At 50.4% G+C, this 18,162-nt stretch overlaps 1 protein-coding gene across 5 annotated transcripts in view; it reads right to left on the bottom strand.

Annotated features, from left to right (window-relative positions):
- Positions 1-1,763: 1,763 nt before the first annotated feature.
- The window catches only part of dag1 (dystroglycan 1), a 36,714-nt gene continuing 20,315 nt past the window's right edge, over positions 1,764-18,162 (bottom strand). For 4 of the 5 annotated variants that reach the window (XM_083667811.1, XM_083667809.1, XM_083667808.1 and 1 more), the window contains one exon: positions 1,764-8,403. In XM_083667811.1, coding sequence (XP_083523937.1) covers positions 6,106-8,403 — 2,298 coding nt within the window. In that variant the 3' untranslated portion in view covers positions 1,764-6,105. The remainder of the gene's footprint in view (positions 8,404-18,162) is intronic. The other variant, XR_014554171.1, reaches the window with a different exon arrangement.

Below are 18,162 nucleotides of genomic sequence, written 5' to 3' on the forward strand. Positions count from 1 at the left end.
CTAATGCAAACTGACATGAAGAGACAACATGAAATGTAATCTTTTCTCCATGCTGTGTGATTTCAGCAGCAACGGCCCTCTCTGTCTACCCTCCCTGCCTTGATTATCAACGAATCTCCCAGACGTACAGGGGAGAAGGATCGGCACAGGGGGGACAGGACAGTAAGGACAGTGTGTCGCTTACCAGAGACATGTCCCTCTCAGAGAGGCAGCATGCCTTCTTAAGGTCCTCTTCCCTCTACGGTGCCAATATCTGTAACCTGGGGAGGCTGGTGGAGGTAGAAATCGGAGGACAGGGGAGGTTGGTGGAGGTAGAAATCAGAGGACAGGGGAGGCTGGTGGAGGTAGAAATCAGAGGACAGGGGAGGCTGGTGGAGGTAGAAATCGGAGGACGGGGGAGGCTGGTGGAGGTAGAAATCGGAGGACGGGGGAGGCTGGTGGAGGTAGAAATCGGAGGACAGGGGAGGCTGGTGGAGGTAGAAATCGGAGGATGGGGAAGCTGGTGGAGGTAGAAATTGGAGGACAGGGGAGGCTGGTGGAGGCTGATGGAGGTAGAAATCGGAGGACGGGCTCGTTGTAATGCACGGAACGGTAACAGAGGCATGGCCCCAAACACGTGTGCCCTCCAGCTGCCTGACGTGTCCCCAATTTATTTTGGAATTGTCTTCAGTGGAGGACGGAGGGAGGGCCTCGGTAGCCTCGACAATGGCGTTGTCATCCTAGGACAGAACACTCTGGGCAGGGAGAGGGCTTTGTCCGCCCTCTGACGCCCCGCACGGGGATAAAGAACCTCTCCATTTCTACTGCCTTTATTGAAGAGGACAGGGTCAAGAACACTCACTGTGACAGACTCCATTTGAGGCGAGTTAAAAGCAGATCCTTCCCATTAACAGCCCTGGCATCACACCAGCATTATGTTCATGAATTCACACATCAGAAAGAATATGGTAGAGAGAGAGAGAGAGAGAATATGGGAGAGAGATAGAATATGGGAGAGATAGAGAGAGAGAGACGTATAGAGAGAGAGAGAGAGAGAGAGAGAGGGTGACTGAGAGCTTGTTAATTCATTTCAGATCTTTTCATGTCCGCAGTGCAGACCGTGAATGGAGATCACTCTGCCTTATCAGACACCATCTTGTATTTAATCCAAGAAAGGAAAATGTGACGTGTAATTAACATGTGCTCCATAAATACATGTACGCACGTGCGCACACACACACGCGCGCGCACGCGCGCACACACACACACACACACACACACACACACACACACACACACACACACACACAATGGTTTTCTAATATTAAGAGAAAGCCCATGTGAGCGCTAGGCAGTTGGATCTGCAGGAGGAAGGAAAGTCGACGGTTCAGGAAAGCTTTGTTCCTCTCTGTCACGCCGAGTTCTCCTCAGAGAAAAGGACTCCGGTTCAGTTTAGTGCATTAATGTGCTAAACATTCATTATTATTCATGTGTCAAAGAACGGTTAAGAACGGTTACACCGCCAGACTAACAGTATGTTGAGTAAAATATGGTGTGTGTGTGTAAGTGTGTGTGTGAGTGTGTGCAGAGTATTCTGGTGCCAAATGGCTTTGGTTCATACGCAACACAGTGTAGGGCAATAAATAATTAAACTAAATAATATTGAACAAATATGAGGTATGATAATATATATATGTAGTCAATGTAACACTGGAGGGTTGACGTCTACGACCTCTGACCTCTGATGACACGCTGGCTGACAGAAGACAGACAGACCCTGTTGATCGGTGGAAACACTTTTTTAATACAAGATTCTCAACATACAGTATCTAGTGGCATAAATAAAACAATTAAAACACAGAAAGAAAAATGCACATACCATGCATTCTTGACTCATAGCATTCACACGACCCTCGTTTCTAGGTTGTACGTTCCCGTGGTCATGAACAGTTGTCAGGCCAACCAGATGTAAACAGACATTTTTTTCAGTTCCCTCCTCCATTTTGAATTTTCTCTCACGAGGAGCTTGTTCCCTCCACAGACACACCTGGGGAGAACCTCGCCATTCAGACACACCCGGGGAGAACCTCGCCATTCAGACACACCCGGGGAGAACCTCGCCATTCAGACACACCCGGGGAGAACCTCGCCATTCAGACACACCCGGGGAGAACCTCGCCATTCAGACACACCCGGGGAGAACCTCGCCATTCAGACACACCCGGGGAGAACCTCGCCATTCAGACACACCCGGGGGAGAACCTCGCCATTTCCATGAGTATGTTAGTCAGTTGAATGTCTGATTTGCTATTTGTCACTTCTTAATCCCCTCAGAACATTCCCCTGTGCTGTGTTTTATCCACCAGTTTGTGGGTCGGACCAGTGGGGCCCGATTGGCATTCAGAACGTGTGGAGGGAAAACAGTATATTCCAGAAAATCATACAAACAATGGAAAATGCAGAGAAAACTCCTAACAGTATGCACCCTCGAAATCCAAGATAGGTATATTATTATTATTATTATTATTATTATCATTATTATACTGCCACTATTACTATTAGTACTAGTATATCCATAGTTCCAGTTGTAAGGACCTCATGTACTGTAGTCATGAATGTAAATACAAAGTAAAAACTATATACTCTAGCAAACAATGCTTTCGGATGCAAAATGTGGCCCTGTGGGGTCCTTCAGTGCTGCGTAATACAGATATGCAGAAGGTGGAGTGGATTTGACACACCAATCCCCTACACACAAACTGGCAAAATGAGAGTAAATGGAAGAAGAGGGAAAAAAACCCCAAAAAACAGTTTAACAGATGAACATTCCCTTCTGTGGTCCGGGGCCAGCTAACACAAACAGGCAGCTAATAGAAAACAGCCTATTAGACGCCTGTTCCATCTCTCAGCGTAACACACAGGTACATGGCTGCCAGCGCGGATTAGTTCCTCAGATGTTGTGGGTTAAACAGAGAGAGGAAACACAAGCATGTTTCTGTTTGAATCAATATCCTCTGCACCGACGAACCAACATCTGACAAAGAAGAGCAACAACAAACAGAAACAACTTTAGAAAGATATTGTGTCAACAAGGCATCGGAGCCAGTCTCTGGTGAATGAATGACTGCCGTTTCAAGGCATCGGGACCAGTCTCTGGTGAATGAATGACTGCCGTTTCAAGGCATCGGGACCAGTCTCTGGTGAATGAATGACTGCCGTTTCACGTTTATGCATCTTTGGTTTCTTCTCGTTCAAGTTATCTCCTCTAAACCGGGAGAGTCGGGTGGGAGGGATGGAGTCCTAACTTTGCACCCGTAACTTGAACCTTCACCTGAATCATTCAGGATCGTAGAGGCTTGAGTTCATTGAAAGTCCATGTTACTGTACAACTACTCAGGTTAGGACTCCATCGACTGTGACTGGACCCGACTCTTAACTAGCCTAACCAAGTACGTGATCTCAACACGGTGAAGGATTACATCAGAGTAAAAAATAAAACAGAAAAAAAGGCCACAAAAAGGACATGTCCTTGTAATATCTAAGAATCTACCGGACTATGAATCTTAATCAAACCTTGACCCATCCCTCATCAATCTCACTGTCAACCATAACGATTCCTTCATTACCTCCAGCAACTATCAAATGGCTAGGGACATACAGTATACTGCTGATTGCTGGCCATAATCAAATACTGCTGCATGAACTGGAGGGGTGTGTGTGTGTGTTTGTGTGTGTGTGGGGGGGGGGGGGCGTGGTAATCGGTGTCTGCAGGTTATTTACATGTAATCAATAACACAAATCACAAATTCATTCATGCGGCTGTAATGGAAACACTGAACTGAAGAGAGATTTTTCAACATGTTAAAACCATTTAATGGGTTGAGGAGGTTTTCAAGTCAAATGTTTGTTCATCTTGTCATTTCAATACTAGTAGTACAATTTAGTACAAAACACACGCACTGAATCAGCGGGGCAAAGTGACGGCTGTCATGATCCCAAACAGCTGACAGACACCCCCGCGTCTCCAGAGAAACCTCCTGGACACTGACATATTGATTTACTAACGAGAGGGTAAGTGACAGCATTAGAAAACTGATCATGGTCGACGCGGATCCATAAAAATAAATCTATATATTATAACGTAGACACCTTGTTATATGACACATCCCTTGGCTAGTGGACTTGTTGGATTCTTGATTAAAATGGGAGAAAAGGTTTTTCAGACCAAGACAGTTGGCGTCCATGTAAATTCACACGATATAAGCAAAAACGTTCTACCCTACATCTGGTTACACTCGCTGACGCCTGCGTTGACCACAACCCTCCACTGGACTGCACCTCACATTATTGCAAAGGGTCACTTTCAAAGTCAACAAACTCATTAGCGAACATGGAAAAATAAACTTGTGATTATACATAAAATGGGTCATTCCAACTGCATAACAGGAGATACATTTCAATTCGATATGCCAACACAAAAATAAAACACTTGAAATACAGTATGTGACCCATGAGAAAATGAATCAATTCTCTAAGCTAAGATTTTACAAATTGCAGTAGACTATTTATTCATTTTTAATCAAACAATTTTGAGGCTGTATCAAAAACTTTGTAAAAAAATTAGATAGAGATTTTATCGACCATTTTTCTGTGTTTTTCTGATGATCTTGCTATTGGAACCTCTGGTCTCCTCCTCCTCTCCCTCTCCTCCTCCTCTCCCTCTCCTCCTCCTCTCCCTCTTGTGACTACGACCTCTAGAATGTGATAAATGTTGTATTCCCAGTGGGACTCTCTCCAGAGCGCTGAACCTCTCCCCAGAACTGTGAGAACAAGAGCATCACTACATAAAAAAATAATTCCCCCTTGTCTAAAATAAACTGCAGGAGTCTTTTTCCATATCTGATTTACAACAACACCGTTAATCTATAAATACGGTTATTTCAACAGGCAGCACGTTATGTACAGAAGACACTTGTTGCATTACCACCATAAAAGGCAAAATGGCATTCAATTGTCATTGTAATGTATGATCATACTTCTCCAACTAAGGGAAGCCATATCAAATAAAAACAGGGGGTGGGGGGGGGGTGACCAAGTACTGTATTTCACTCTTTAATCATGTTGGGTGGTTGGGGAACACAGGTGTGTTGTGTGATCCCCAGGTAAAGCAGTGCCTCTCACAGCCTGGCCATGGTGTTGCTAGGGCGAACATGGTTGTTTCCATGGTGTTGCTAGGGCGAACATGGTTGTTTCCATGGTGTTGCTAGGGCGAACATGGTTGTTTCCATGCTTTTCTCATCAGGGGGAAAAAGAGATCCTGCAGGTTATTTCAGTCAGGCACTCCCCTCGACCGCCGAAAACAATAATACTATCTATCAGAACATATTCCAGATATACAGCGGATTTAAAAACAAAAATGATAAAAACAAAAACATTTATTTTATTCATTTTTAATTAGATTTCAGGCTACCTTGTTACGCTCATCCTGACTAGACGTGTGAATAAGGATACAAACAGACATGTAGAGATACAAGGCCTTATTGAATCTGAACACCGCTGTGTCATCTGCCAGGGTTGTCCGAGATCACCGTTATGTTTCTGTTTACCTTTTTTTATTCATAGAATCTTTCTCCCCTGAAACCTTCTGCCTACAACGTTCTTTGTTTATTGTCTTCTTGTATTATTTAAAAAGAAGATAAAAATAGTACTGTTAGGCAAGGAGTTTGATTTCAAAGTCAGTCAAAAACAAAAAAAAACAGAAGAACCCCCCCCCAAAAAAAAGACACAAAACAAAACAGAGAGAGAAAAGAAAAGCGTTGGGAAAGGAGGGCGCATCTCCCAGCTTGCTGTTCAGCTGTCGCCAACGTGACAGCAGATTCAATGTGTCCTTGAAAGGCTACCGTTTGTCTGTTACCGTCTACGTAAGTAGTCCCTCCCAGCTTTCAACCTCTCAGCCTTCATCACCCCAGCCCCCTCCCACCCAAAGTCCCCATTCCACAGAGCCTCCTCCCCCCAAAGTCCCCATTCCACAGAGCCTCCTCCCACCCCCTTTTTTCCAAACAGACAAAACTGGCGTGAAACCGTGAAAAGCCCCCATCCTTCCTCCACTGGAGGACAGAGCAGACCTTAGGGGGGCACGTAAGGCGGGGGGGATCTGTAGGGGGTCATGTTCTTTGGACGAGAGCCTTTGCCTTCCATTGGTACGGTGAAGGGTGGGGGGGGCTGGTAAGGGGGCGCATTGGGGTCCTCGTCCCGCAGGGCGGTGTACTCCCCCAGCAGGTCCTGATTGAGGGGGGTGGTCTCTGGACTGGCTATGTTGGGGTACTCTGGTGGGGGGAGGGGGGGCTTCTCCTCTTGGAGGATCAGGGGCATGCTGGAGGATGGAGGGGGTTTGGAATCATCCAGCTCGTCGGCGAAGATGATGGGCACCCCTTTCTTGATGAACGTGGCCTGGTCCTCGATGGTCAGCTTCCCCTTGCGTTTCTTACGGTAACAGATCATCGCGATGATGCCAGCGATCAGCAAAATGGCCGCCACCACCACCGCCGGGATGACTGTGTGGAGGTAAACGTCGTCCGTGCTCTGGCGCCCCGTTCCCAACACCGGCGTCACTGCGGGCGGGACAGGGATGATGATCTCTGACGGCGGGACGAACATGTAGGTCCGGCAACTCCCGGTGCCTTTGACGGTGATGCCGAGGGGCTTGAAGTCGGGCTTCATGGTGTTCATGAAATCCAAGGAGGGCGTTCCCTTAGCGTCGGCGATCTTCTGACTCATCGCCTGGATGTGCTCCTTGGGACAGGGGTTCTGCTGGAGGCTGTTGTTGGTCCACTCCACCACGATGGAGCCCTTGGTGATGTTCCTCAGGGTCACGGTGCTGCTGTTGCGGTCGCCGAACACAAACGCCAGCTTCTTGACGAGCTGAATCTTCTTGTGGACGTCATTGGCTATCTTCCGGGGGTCGTCGCCCTCGAAGCGGGCGGCGAACACCACGGGGGACTTGTCGTTGGCCGGCCAGCGGTTCACGTGGACCTCAAAGGCGTCAATGGCGTTCAGGTTGCCCTTGTCGGTGGCCTGCATGAAGTACTCGTGCTTCCCCACGTCCTGCCTGTCGGGCAGGCCGTACAGCAGCTGGCTGGTGCTGTTGAACTGGATCCAGGAGCCCTCTCCCACCACATCCTGGTGGTCCTTCCTCAGGGTCAGCCTCAGCTTGTCTGTCGTGCCGTCCTCGTAGTCGAAGAATGTGTCCAACGGGATCTTGACCTCGAAGTAGGTCCCGACGAAGGCGTTGACCTGGTCGATGGGGTTGCGAAGCTCCGGCTTCTGGTTGGCCGGCTCGGGTACGAAGGACGAGGGTGTGGTGCGCCTGCTGGGTTTGGCCGTGGTGGTCTTGGGCTCCCTTGGGACCGGGGTGGTCTTGGGTTTCCTGGGTTTCTTGGTTGGTTTTCTGGTCGTGGGCGACGGTGTCGTCGCGAACGCCGTGGCCTCGATCACACTGGGCCGGGTCATGGTGGGTTGGATAGAGACAGTGCTGGTGGTCTCCATCACCCTGGTTGGTTGCGGGGGTCCCAGCGTGGGAGTGTGGGCGATGGAGTCATCTCTCACTCTGATGGTCGGCTTCCCGGGTAGGGGAACGGGCCCACGGACAGGGGGGGCCGAGCTTTCTGTGGGCGTGGCGATGGAAGGAGATGTGAGTGTGGGTACGATGCGTACGGGGGGTGCAATCAGAGTCGTCGGGGGAAGCGCCGTCAAGACTGGCGTGGGGGTGTTATTGAGCTGACGCCTGACCCGTTTAGGGATGTGGGGCTTCTTGTTGGCGATGTGCCACCCGACGACCGGGTATCCCAGCTGGGCTGACATGGTTCCCTCTTTAGCCGGCACTTGGACAGTGCTGATGTTGGGAACTCGGCTCTGGTCCAGGGAACAGCCCAGCTTCCAGGAGAGCAGCGCTCCATTCTCTACCACCTTCTTGGCGTTCCCGGGCCCGGCCATGAAGGCGGACATGTCAAACAGTCGGTTGTTGACCACCGGCAGGATCTTCATGTGCTGGAGGCCCACGCCGGAGAACTTCTGCATGTTGGCCAGCAGCGCTACTCTCTGATTGGAGCTCATCTTGGTGAGGTCGGCGTCCAGGATGACCGTGAGGACCGTCACGGGCTCCTCGTTGCCGCAGACGAACGGCTGGACGTCGTTGGACGCCGCCTGGAGGGCCAGCTGGGCCGGGTCAGTGTCGGCGTGCTCCTCGGGGTGGACCTCGATGGAGAAGACGTTCGGGGAGGGAGGGGAGGCCCGGCCAGCGCTGGAGATGGACACGGAGATGTAGTGGACTCCCTTGTCCTCTTCCAGAGGCAGGCCTTCCAGGGTGAGGCTCTCAGAGTCCCAGTGAAGCCACGTTGGCAGAGTTTCCTTTCCTGACTCCGTTATCTGGAAGAGACAGAGCAGAGAGGAGAGGAGAGGAGAGGAGAGGAGAGGAGGAGAGGAGAGGAGAGGAGAGGAGAGGAGAGGAGGAGAGAGAAGGGAGTTAGTGTGCATGTTGAGATTTTGATGCATAATTGTATAAAAAAAAACATTTAGGAATGACCTGAAAAACATTCAACTTTTAAATACATGGAAATATTAAAAGTAATATAATACATTCATAATTCTATCTGAAGCATAATAGGGAAACTGCAAGAGACACAATTAAGGAGAAATGCAGCAAATACAAAATAAAAAATCAAGACTTTTGCCAAACGTACAATAACTTCACCAATTATCAAGCAGCCCGAGACATGTTCTAGATGCCTGATAGAGGAATGCATCACCAGGGAATGACAATGCATTCGCATAAATCCCAAAACAAGAACAAATGCGTCCTCAGCTCCCAGCCCCAACAAGTTAATTTGGCGGCTAATAAAGGCTGGTTGATAAATTATGTAGAGGCTGCCCTCCCAGGACAGATCATTAATGCTCTAACCAGTACATAGACTTCACCAGGGGACCAGTGGCTTCAGCAGCTGGGCTTTTTACACCAGTCCCACAGTCTCAGAGGTTTTAGAATAACTTCCACTCCTCAGACACACGCACATGTACACACAGAGATACAGACTCACACACACACACACACACACACACACACACACACACACACACACACACACAGACACACACACACACACACACACACACACACACAGAGAGACACAGAGACACACTATTACTCAGACCCAGACCCAGACCCAGACACACACAGACACACACTTACACTCAGACCCAGACACACAAACACAAACACAAACACACTCACACAAACACACTCTCACTCTCCTTCACCTACTGCATTCAGAGCTATTCAGAGCCAACGGCAATCTGAGAGAAAAGTTTTGACAACCACGACGTTTCTAAATCCCGCCGTCGACACAGCAGCCTCCACTCTCCCTCCGTCGTCCTCGCTTAACGAGGAGTTAATTAAAACAAGTGGGCCGGTAATCTCATCAAAGACTCTCTCTGTTTGATGAACACTCTACTGATTTAGCCCCAAAAACTCACCATGACTGTTATCTCCCCTACGGGGGCTGTGACGTCACGGCCGAGGAGGCTGAAACGAGGACAGACCCCCGAATGAGTGATGGCTGTGGAATCTCCTCAGACAGCTTCGCTATCTACTTCCTGACTGTTAGCGTTAATGAAGGTAGTTAGGCGTGCAGAAGTGTCACGCCAGCACTTTTTGAGCTGACCTGTTCTGGGTGCAGATTTAGGGCTGATTGATTGAGAATTCGCTGGCCACACTGGAATATTAAGTTGTCCAGGGCGAGGAATGTGTTATAACTGTAGTAACAAGGTTGTGATGTTAACACGTTGTTACGTGGTGCGTTGGTAATTACACAAGTAGATGCTTATTACACAAGCGGAATAAGGAACTGTGAGGAATAACTGTTTTATGCCCATCATTATATCAAGGGCGGCGGAATGTGAAATATGACCGAAAAAACAATATGAAGATGTTCTCAACACATCGTCACATGGTGCGTTATTGGACTGCGGTGGAACAGCAATGGAGCTAGTTTGTGTTATTACACAAGTGGGATAAGAAACGATGCTAAATACTTTATGCCTACCGAGTAATTACCACAGGACTATGTAATAACACATGAATAGACAGCATTATGAGATATGCACGGGGGCAGTGTAAGGCAAAGACCAAAAACTACAACAAAAAATTACCAAAAATAAAACAATCTAAAAACAACAGGGAGGAGGTATTCTCCCGCCCTCCTGTTGGGGTTCTGTCAGGGTTCTGTCTGGGTTCTGTTGGGGTTCTGTTGGGGTTCTGTCGGGGTTCTGTCAGGGTTCTGTCAGGGTTCTGTCAGGGTTCTGTTGGGGTTCTGTCGGGGTCCTGTTGGGGTTCTGTCAGGGTTCTGTCAGGGTTCTGTTGGGGTTCTGTCAGGGTTCTGTCAGGGTTCTGTTGGGGTTCTGTCAGGGTTCTGTCGGGGTCCTGTTGGGGTTCTGTCAGGGTTCTGTCAGGGTCCTGTTGGGGTTCTGTCGGGGTGAAAGGCTCTGGGTAGCGGAGAGGAGATGAGCATCGTATCACAGGGAACCCCGCTGGGCTTCTCAGAGACCCCCCCTATCACAAACCCCGGCCAAGACGGAGGAAGAGAGCGGGCTGTGCCCCTCACAGAGAGATATTACACAGCAATAGAAACGTCCATGGGTGAGTACTGGAGAATGAACGGTCTCATTGTTGAGGTGAACAAGGGGGAGGGAGGGGGGAGGGGGGGAGGGAGGGGGGGAGAAGGCAGCCATTGTTACAGCCTGACGACAGCTGAACAGATAAGATTCATATTTCTGAAGGAGTGGGCTGGCTCAGGCATGTCACTGTGGTGGGTGAGAGAGCGAGAGAGGATGGGAGGCAGGGAAAGGAGGGGGGGAGGGATAGAGGGGGGGGGGGCAGAGGGGAGGAGAGGGGGTTGGCAGAGCGGAATCTTTCCAGTGGAAAAACTGAGGGAAGGAGGGAGGGAGGGAGGGGGGGAGGTAGGGAAGGAGGGAGGGGGGGAGGGAAGGGGGGATGGAGGAGGGGAGGGGAGGGAGGGAGGGCCTTCGGGTGGCCGCAAGGCGGATGTTTACGAGAGAAGCGGTCTTCCAGCGCATTTTATAACCGTTAAAAATGTAGATCACTCTCCTCTCATTCCTCATTCCAGGCCAGTGGAGTGATTTAGCCTGCAGACCAAGAACACTGCTACCCTCTTTATCTGAGAAAACTGTTTCTGGGAATAATCGGACTTGGCTAAGCGGAGGCGTTGGCCGTGTGGGGAAGGAGAGAGGAGAGAGGAGAGAGGAGAGAGGAGAGGGGGGAGGAGAGGAGAGGTGGAGAGAGGAGAGGAGAGAGGAGAGGAGAGAGGAGAGAGGAGAGAGGGGAGAGGAGAGGGGAGAGGGGAGAGGGGAGAGAGGAGGGAGGAGAGGAGAGGAGAGAGGAGAGGGGAGAGGAGAGGAGAGAGGGGAGAGAGGAGAGGAGAGAGGGGAGAGGAGAGGAGAGGGGAGAGGGGAGAGGAGAGGAGAGAGGAGAGAGGAGAGGGGGGAGAGGAGAGGAGAGGAGAGAGGAGAGAGGAGAGGAGAGAGGAGAGGGGAGAGAGGAGAGGGGAGAGGAGAGGAGAGGAGAGAGGAGAGAGGGGAGAGGAGAGGAGAGGAGAGAGGAGAGAGGAGAGAGGAGAGGAGAGGAGAGAGGAGAGAGGAGAGGAGAGAGGAGAGGGGAGAGAGGAGAGGGGAGAGAGGAGAGGGGAGAGAGGAGAGGGGAGAGGAGAGGAGAGAGGGGAGAGGAGAGGCTGTTCATCATTAAATAGTTTTTGATTGTTAAATATGAACCGTTTACAAAATAACCACACACCAGCACAAGTGCCTACAAACACACACACACACACACGAATACACACACACAAATACACACGCACGCACAAATACACACGAACAAATACACACACACATACACACGCACAAATACACACGAACAAATACACACAAACAAATACACACACACGCACAAATACACACGCACAAATACACACGCACAAATACACACGCACGCATGAATACACACGCAGGAATACACACGCATGCACAAATACACGCACACACAAATACACACGCACGAATATACACGCACACACGAAAACACGCGCACATGAACACAGGCACGCTAACACACACATACACGCACACACACAAACCTACACACACAAAAACACAAACACTTTATCCCAACTGCTCGCTCGCTCTCTCTCTCTCTCTCTCTCTCTCTCTCTCTCTCTCTCTCTCTCTCTCTCTCTCTCTCTCTCTCTCTCTCTCTCTCTCTCCTCTCTCTCTCTCTCTCTCTCTCACACACACACCAATCTTGTGGTGGTTACAATACAAAAAAAAAACTATTTTGGCAGCTTCTAATGGCTCTGCTGTGCTACAAAGTGCAGAACACTCTGGTTCTCAGTCCACTCAGACGGCTCTTTCATCCAGGTACAGTCAGTAAGGACCCAGCCAGGACCTCGGCTGAACCTCAGTCCTGACGTCCCAGGAACGCTCAGAGAACGAGTAATGAGAGCTCTCTCTCTCAGATGGAGAAGGAGAAAGAAAAAAAACAACATTTGCTTGCAGCTAAACTAATGAATAGTTGCTCAGAAGCAGGCAGGAGCAGGTAGAAGCAGGCAGGAACAGGTAGAAGCAGGCAGAAGCAGGTAGAAGCAGGCAGGAGCAGGTAGAAGCAGGCAGGAGCAGGTAGAAGCAGGTAGAAGCAAGCAGGAGCAGGTAGAAGCAGGCAGAAGCAGGCAGGAGCAAGCAGGAGCAGGCAGAAGCAGGCAGGAGCAGGCAGGAGCAGGTAGAAGCAAGCAGGAGCAGGCAGAAGCAGGCAGGAGCAGGCAGGAGCAGGTAGAAGCAGGCAGAAGCAGGCAGGAGCAAGCAGGAGCAGGCAGGAGCAAGCAGGAGCAGGCAGGAGCAGGCAGGAGCAAGCAGGAGCAGGCAGAAGCAGGCAGGAGCAAGCAGGAGCAGGTAGAAGCAGGCAGAAGCAGGCAGGAGCAAGCAGGAGCAGGCAGAAGCAGGCAGGAGCAGGCAGGAGCAGGTAGAAGCAAGCAGGAGCAGGCAGAAGCAGGCAGGAGCAGGCAGGAGCAGGTAGAAGCAGGCAGAAGCAGGCAGGAGCAAGCAGGAGCAGGCAGGAGCAAGCAGGAGCAGGCAGGAGCAGGCAGGAGCAAGCAGGAGCAGGCAGAAGCAGGCAGGAGCAGGCAGGAGCAGGTAGAAGCAGGTAGAAGCAGGCAGGAGCAGGCAGGAGCAGGTAGAAACGGGCCTCTGTTCATCCCCAGTTGGGGAAGAGGGATTATAACAAGGCAAGAGGTAGCTAAAAAAAAGAGAGTGTGTCTGTCAAGAAAAAGAGAGAGTGTGTGTGTGTGTGTGTGTGTGTGTGTGTAGTGTGTGTGTGTGTGTGTGTGTTTGTGCATGTGTTTACGTTTAAGGCAGCAGAATAATCCCACTAATCCAGCCTAGTTAACTCAACATGGCCCTGCCCTGAGGTGGCTAGGCTAACTACCCTCCCCTACACACTAGGCTAACTACCCTCCCCTCCACGCTAGGCTAACTACCCTCCCCTCCCCTACACACTAGGCTAACTACCCTCCCCTCCACTACACGCTAGGCTAACTACCCTCCATTACACGCTAGGCTAACTACCCTCCCCTACACGCTAGGCTAACTACCCTCCACTACACGCTAGGCTAACTACCCTCCCCTCCACTACACACTAGGCTAACTACCCTCCACTACACGCTAGGCTAACTACCCTCCCCTCCACTACACACTAGGCTAACTACCCTCCACTACACGCTAGGCTAACTACCCTCCACTTCACGCTAGGCTAACTACCCTCCCCTCCACTACACACTAGGCTAACTACCCTCCCCTCCACTACACACTAGGCTAACTACCCTCCACTACACGCTAGGCTAACTACCCTCCACTACACGCAAGGCTAACTACCCACTACACGCTAGGCTAACGCAGCTAACAGCCAAGCCACAGGAATGACCTACAGTAGGCTGTGGTGTTCTACCCCTACCTCCACCAGCCTGCCCCCCTGCCACAGATTCATCTCATGACTCACAGGCAGTCAGCAAAAGAAAGTACATTTCACTGGGACTTTGTGTTCCGCGAGGCCGTCGGCTGAATGAAGACTTCTCACCCACCGTGACGACAGACAAATGAGTTTGGTAAACTAGCAACAACACAAAGAGAGAGAGAGAGCGAACCCGATGTACTTTCTCTCAGGGCCGCAGTAGTCGAGGTCAAAAAGCCCAAACCGCCACAAGAACATCCAAGGACGCTCACTCATATATTCATAACAAGTCAAATCAGTGCTGCCCTCTAGTGGACACAACCCGTATCTAGGGGGGCTGAGTTATTTGGCTAGGGGCTGTGAATATGAACCAAATAAAACCTAAATATAACCCCTGGTGTGGAAAAACAGACTCCAAATACGACTCGCTCGCCACGGCGGTCCGCCCAGGCGATGCAGAGCCTCAGATTCACCACACGTGTCTCGAAGAGACCGCCAGGGACGGAAGAGGACACCGCAGCGAAGACCCGGTTGCTATGCAGGAGGAGGGATGGAATCATAACAACAGAAGGAGTAGGGAGGGAGGGAGGGAGAGAGGGAGAGAGGGAGGGAGGGAGGGAGGAGGGAGGGAGGGAGGGTGGGAGGGAGGGGGGGGGAGGGAGGGAGGGAGAGAGGGAGGGTGGGAGGGAGGGGGGAGGGAGGGAGGGGGGGAGGGAAGGAGGGAGGGGTCTCCAGGCTCAGAACGTTCCTCCTGTTAGCTACTGTTTTGGAGGGAAAGTCTCAGAACATGAAGTGGACTCCAGGGTTCTCCCCAGGATGTTGGAATAGCGTGGTGCTGGATTGCATTATCAAAACCATTCACTGAAGAACATCACAACGCTTTCACTTTCGCTTTTAACTACAATGTTGTTGGCGATCAAAGATAGTTACTTTATCATGACTAAATATGTGGTTTAATTTTACCAATTCTTTGGGGAGAACACTGGGACTGTTAGCTGCTGTTCTGGAGGGAGGGGTTGACAGTCTAATGTCCCTCCTGAGGACCCATAGTGGCTGTTCTAGAGGGAGAGGTCCCTAGTGTAAATGTCCCTCCTGAGGACCCGTAGTGGCTGTTCTAGAGGGAGAGGTCCCTAGTGTAAATGTCCCTCCTGAGGACCCGTAGTTGCGGTTCTGGGGAGATCAGTCTGACCACCAACAACATGACTCACTTGTTCTGCCCGGTGCATTGTGGGTCCCAGGAATACGGGTTTTCCGCTGCAATGATGCCATGGCTCATTAGCTTTCTGAGCCAGTCTTTGTGTGTGTGTGTGTGTGTGTGTGTGTGTGTGTATATATGTGTGTGTGTGTGTGTGTGTGTGTGTGTGTGTGTGAGAAGGGAGGGGTTCTGGAAACAAAGTGATCATTGCCATCATGGGCTGGGCCTGGATGGAACAGCGGAAAGGATAACACATCACTCCCTCACACGGTATTTCACACACGTGTGTGTGTGTGTGTGTGTGTGTGTGTATTATGTATATGTATATCTATATATACACACACTCACTGAACACTTTATTAGGAACACCTGTACACCTTCTCATGGTGGAGGTGGAGGAACGGTGTGGGGAATATTTTCTTGGCACACTTTGGGCCCGTTAATACCAATCAATCATCTCTTGAATGCCAAAGCCTATTTGAGTATTGTTGCTGACCATGTGCTTCCCTTCATGGCCACAATTTACCCATCTTCTAATGGCTACTTCCAGCATGATAATGCTCAATGTCACAAAGCAAAAGTCGTCTCAAACTGGTTTCATGAACATGACAATGAGTTCAGTGTTCTTCAGTGGCCTTCCCAGTCACCGGATCTGAATCCAATAGAACACCTCTGGGATGTGGTAGAACAGGAGATTCACAGCTTGAAAGTGAACCTGAAAAATCTGCAGGAATTGCGTGATGCAATCATGTCATCATGGACCAGAATCTCAAAGGAATGTTTCCAACATCTTGTGGAATCAATGCCACGAAGAATTGAGGCTGTCTTGAGAGCAAAGGGAGGTCCCTACCCAGTATTCGTATAGTGCTCCTAATAAAGTGCTTGGTGAGTGTATATATGTGAGTGTGTGTGTGTGTGTGCGTGTGTGTGTGTGTGTGTGTGTGTGTGTGTGTGTGTGTGTTCAGAGAACTGGGCCGGGCAGAGCCGGGGTGGAAGAGTGGAAAGGATAACACATCTCTCCGTCACAGGGCCTCTCTCTCTGTGTGTGTGTGTGTGTGTGTGTGTGTGTGTGTGTGTGTGCGTGCGTGCGTGCGTGCGTGTGTGCGTGCGTGCGTGTGTGTGTGTGTGTGCGAGTGTGTGTGTGCGTGTGTGTGTGTGCGTGCGTGCGTGTGTGTGTGTCCACTGAGATATGCTTCCAACAGGGATATCTGTCTCCATCCATCAGAGGACTGACGGCAACAGATTGTCAACGGAGTCGGACCTTCCCTCTCTCCAGCGCCGCTGAATCCAGCGCCACAGCGTAATAAACGGGACCGTCCTCCGGCGCCACGGGCCCCGAACAGCGTGAATCAAACGCCGCGGAACGCGACTTCAAACGTAACGACTTTTACAGTCGGTTCAATCCGTTCCCTAGGATACGAGCGCTGTAACGCTTCAGCTCGCTGTACAGTCAAACTGCCTACATGGCGTTAGCATCGACAGGGGACTTGGCTAATGCACACGTTTCCCTGAGTCGTGCTTTGTGTTCAGACGTCATGGTGTTCAGCATGGAGGGAAGGAGAGGGAGGAACCCTGCTAACTCCAGCAGTAATTCGGGGGGTAACTAGGCCATGGGGGTTGGTAACTAGGCCATGGGGGGTGGTAACTAGGCCCTGGGGGGTGGTAACTAGGCCATGGGGGTGGTAATCTAGGAGCGACAACCGCAAGGCCTGCTCCCTGGTGGCCACTAACGGTAGGAAAACTACAGTTTTACACAGACAGCCAATCAGGATGTTACCGGAAGGCACACACACACACACACACACACGCTACACACATACACACACACGTACATGCGCAAGCAAGTGCACAAACACAAAAACATACACACGCACACGCACACGCACACACCCCTCCGGTTTTTCAACAAAAGGCATTAGCATGATGTGTGTGGTCGCAAAATAATCAGTTTAGCGGTAAATATTTTGGAGGGAACAGCTGTACCCGGGCGGGAGCAGAGAGTGGCGGGCATGAGCGTCCTCTCAGCACAGCTGTCAGGAGACATTCTCCACATACACACAAAGGGCTCACGGCTTCCACTTTAAAAATGCATTTGACAGGGCAGAGAGAATCCTGTGAATATAGGATTACATGGGAGGCCAGGGGGGAGGCCAGGGGGGAGGAGGGGGAGGCTGGGGGCTAGGCTCCGGGCTAGTCGTCATGGGAAGGGGGCAGAAACACCGGAGGTCGTGCATTTCTGAATGTTGGCATGTTTCACTACCACCTCGTCTGTGTGTGTGTGTGTGTGGGGGGGGGGGGGGGGGGGTTCTTTCACACGTTTGAGAATCCAATATGTGAGCCAATGTTCCGCATTGTTAAGGATTTTCAAAGAAGAGAGATATCTTATATATAAAAGATATCCTTCAACAAAATGTAGTGTGTTATTTCATGTTTGTATTACAGACAAACCCGAGTCTCAAGCTAAATTAGTTATGTTATAGCCTTGGGTCCTAGAAAATACTTAAAATATACATCCTATGTATTATTAAACCTTCTCAAAATCTATCACCACCCTGACATGAATCAGGAGGCATCAGTGAGACGTTTTCCGAGCTGTCAGATTGTTCTATCCGCCTTGAAGACATATATTTCCAATTTTCATGTTCATGGTGTGTGCGTGCCCAGAGAGAGAGCAGGGAATTTCATTTGCGGGTCTCCACCGTAGGAGAGGGATGTGAGGAGAGGAGAGGAGAGGAGAACAGAGGAGAGGAGAGGAGAGGAGAGGAGAGGAGAGGAGAGGAGAGGAGAGGAGAGGAGAACAGAGGAGAGGAGAGGAGAGGAGAGGAGAGGAGAGGAGAGGAGAGGAGAGGAGAGGAGGGTTCCCTCTCACACAACAGACCACACACTCTGTTTAGTTAGACCTACGGTCACAGACATGGGGAGGCTG

The sequence above is a fragment of the Argentina silus genome, assembly GCF_951799395.1.
Source record: "Argentina silus genome assembly, chromosome: 4".
NCBI classification, from domain to species: domain Eukaryota; kingdom Metazoa; phylum Chordata; class Actinopteri; order Argentiniformes; family Argentinidae; genus Argentina; species Argentina silus.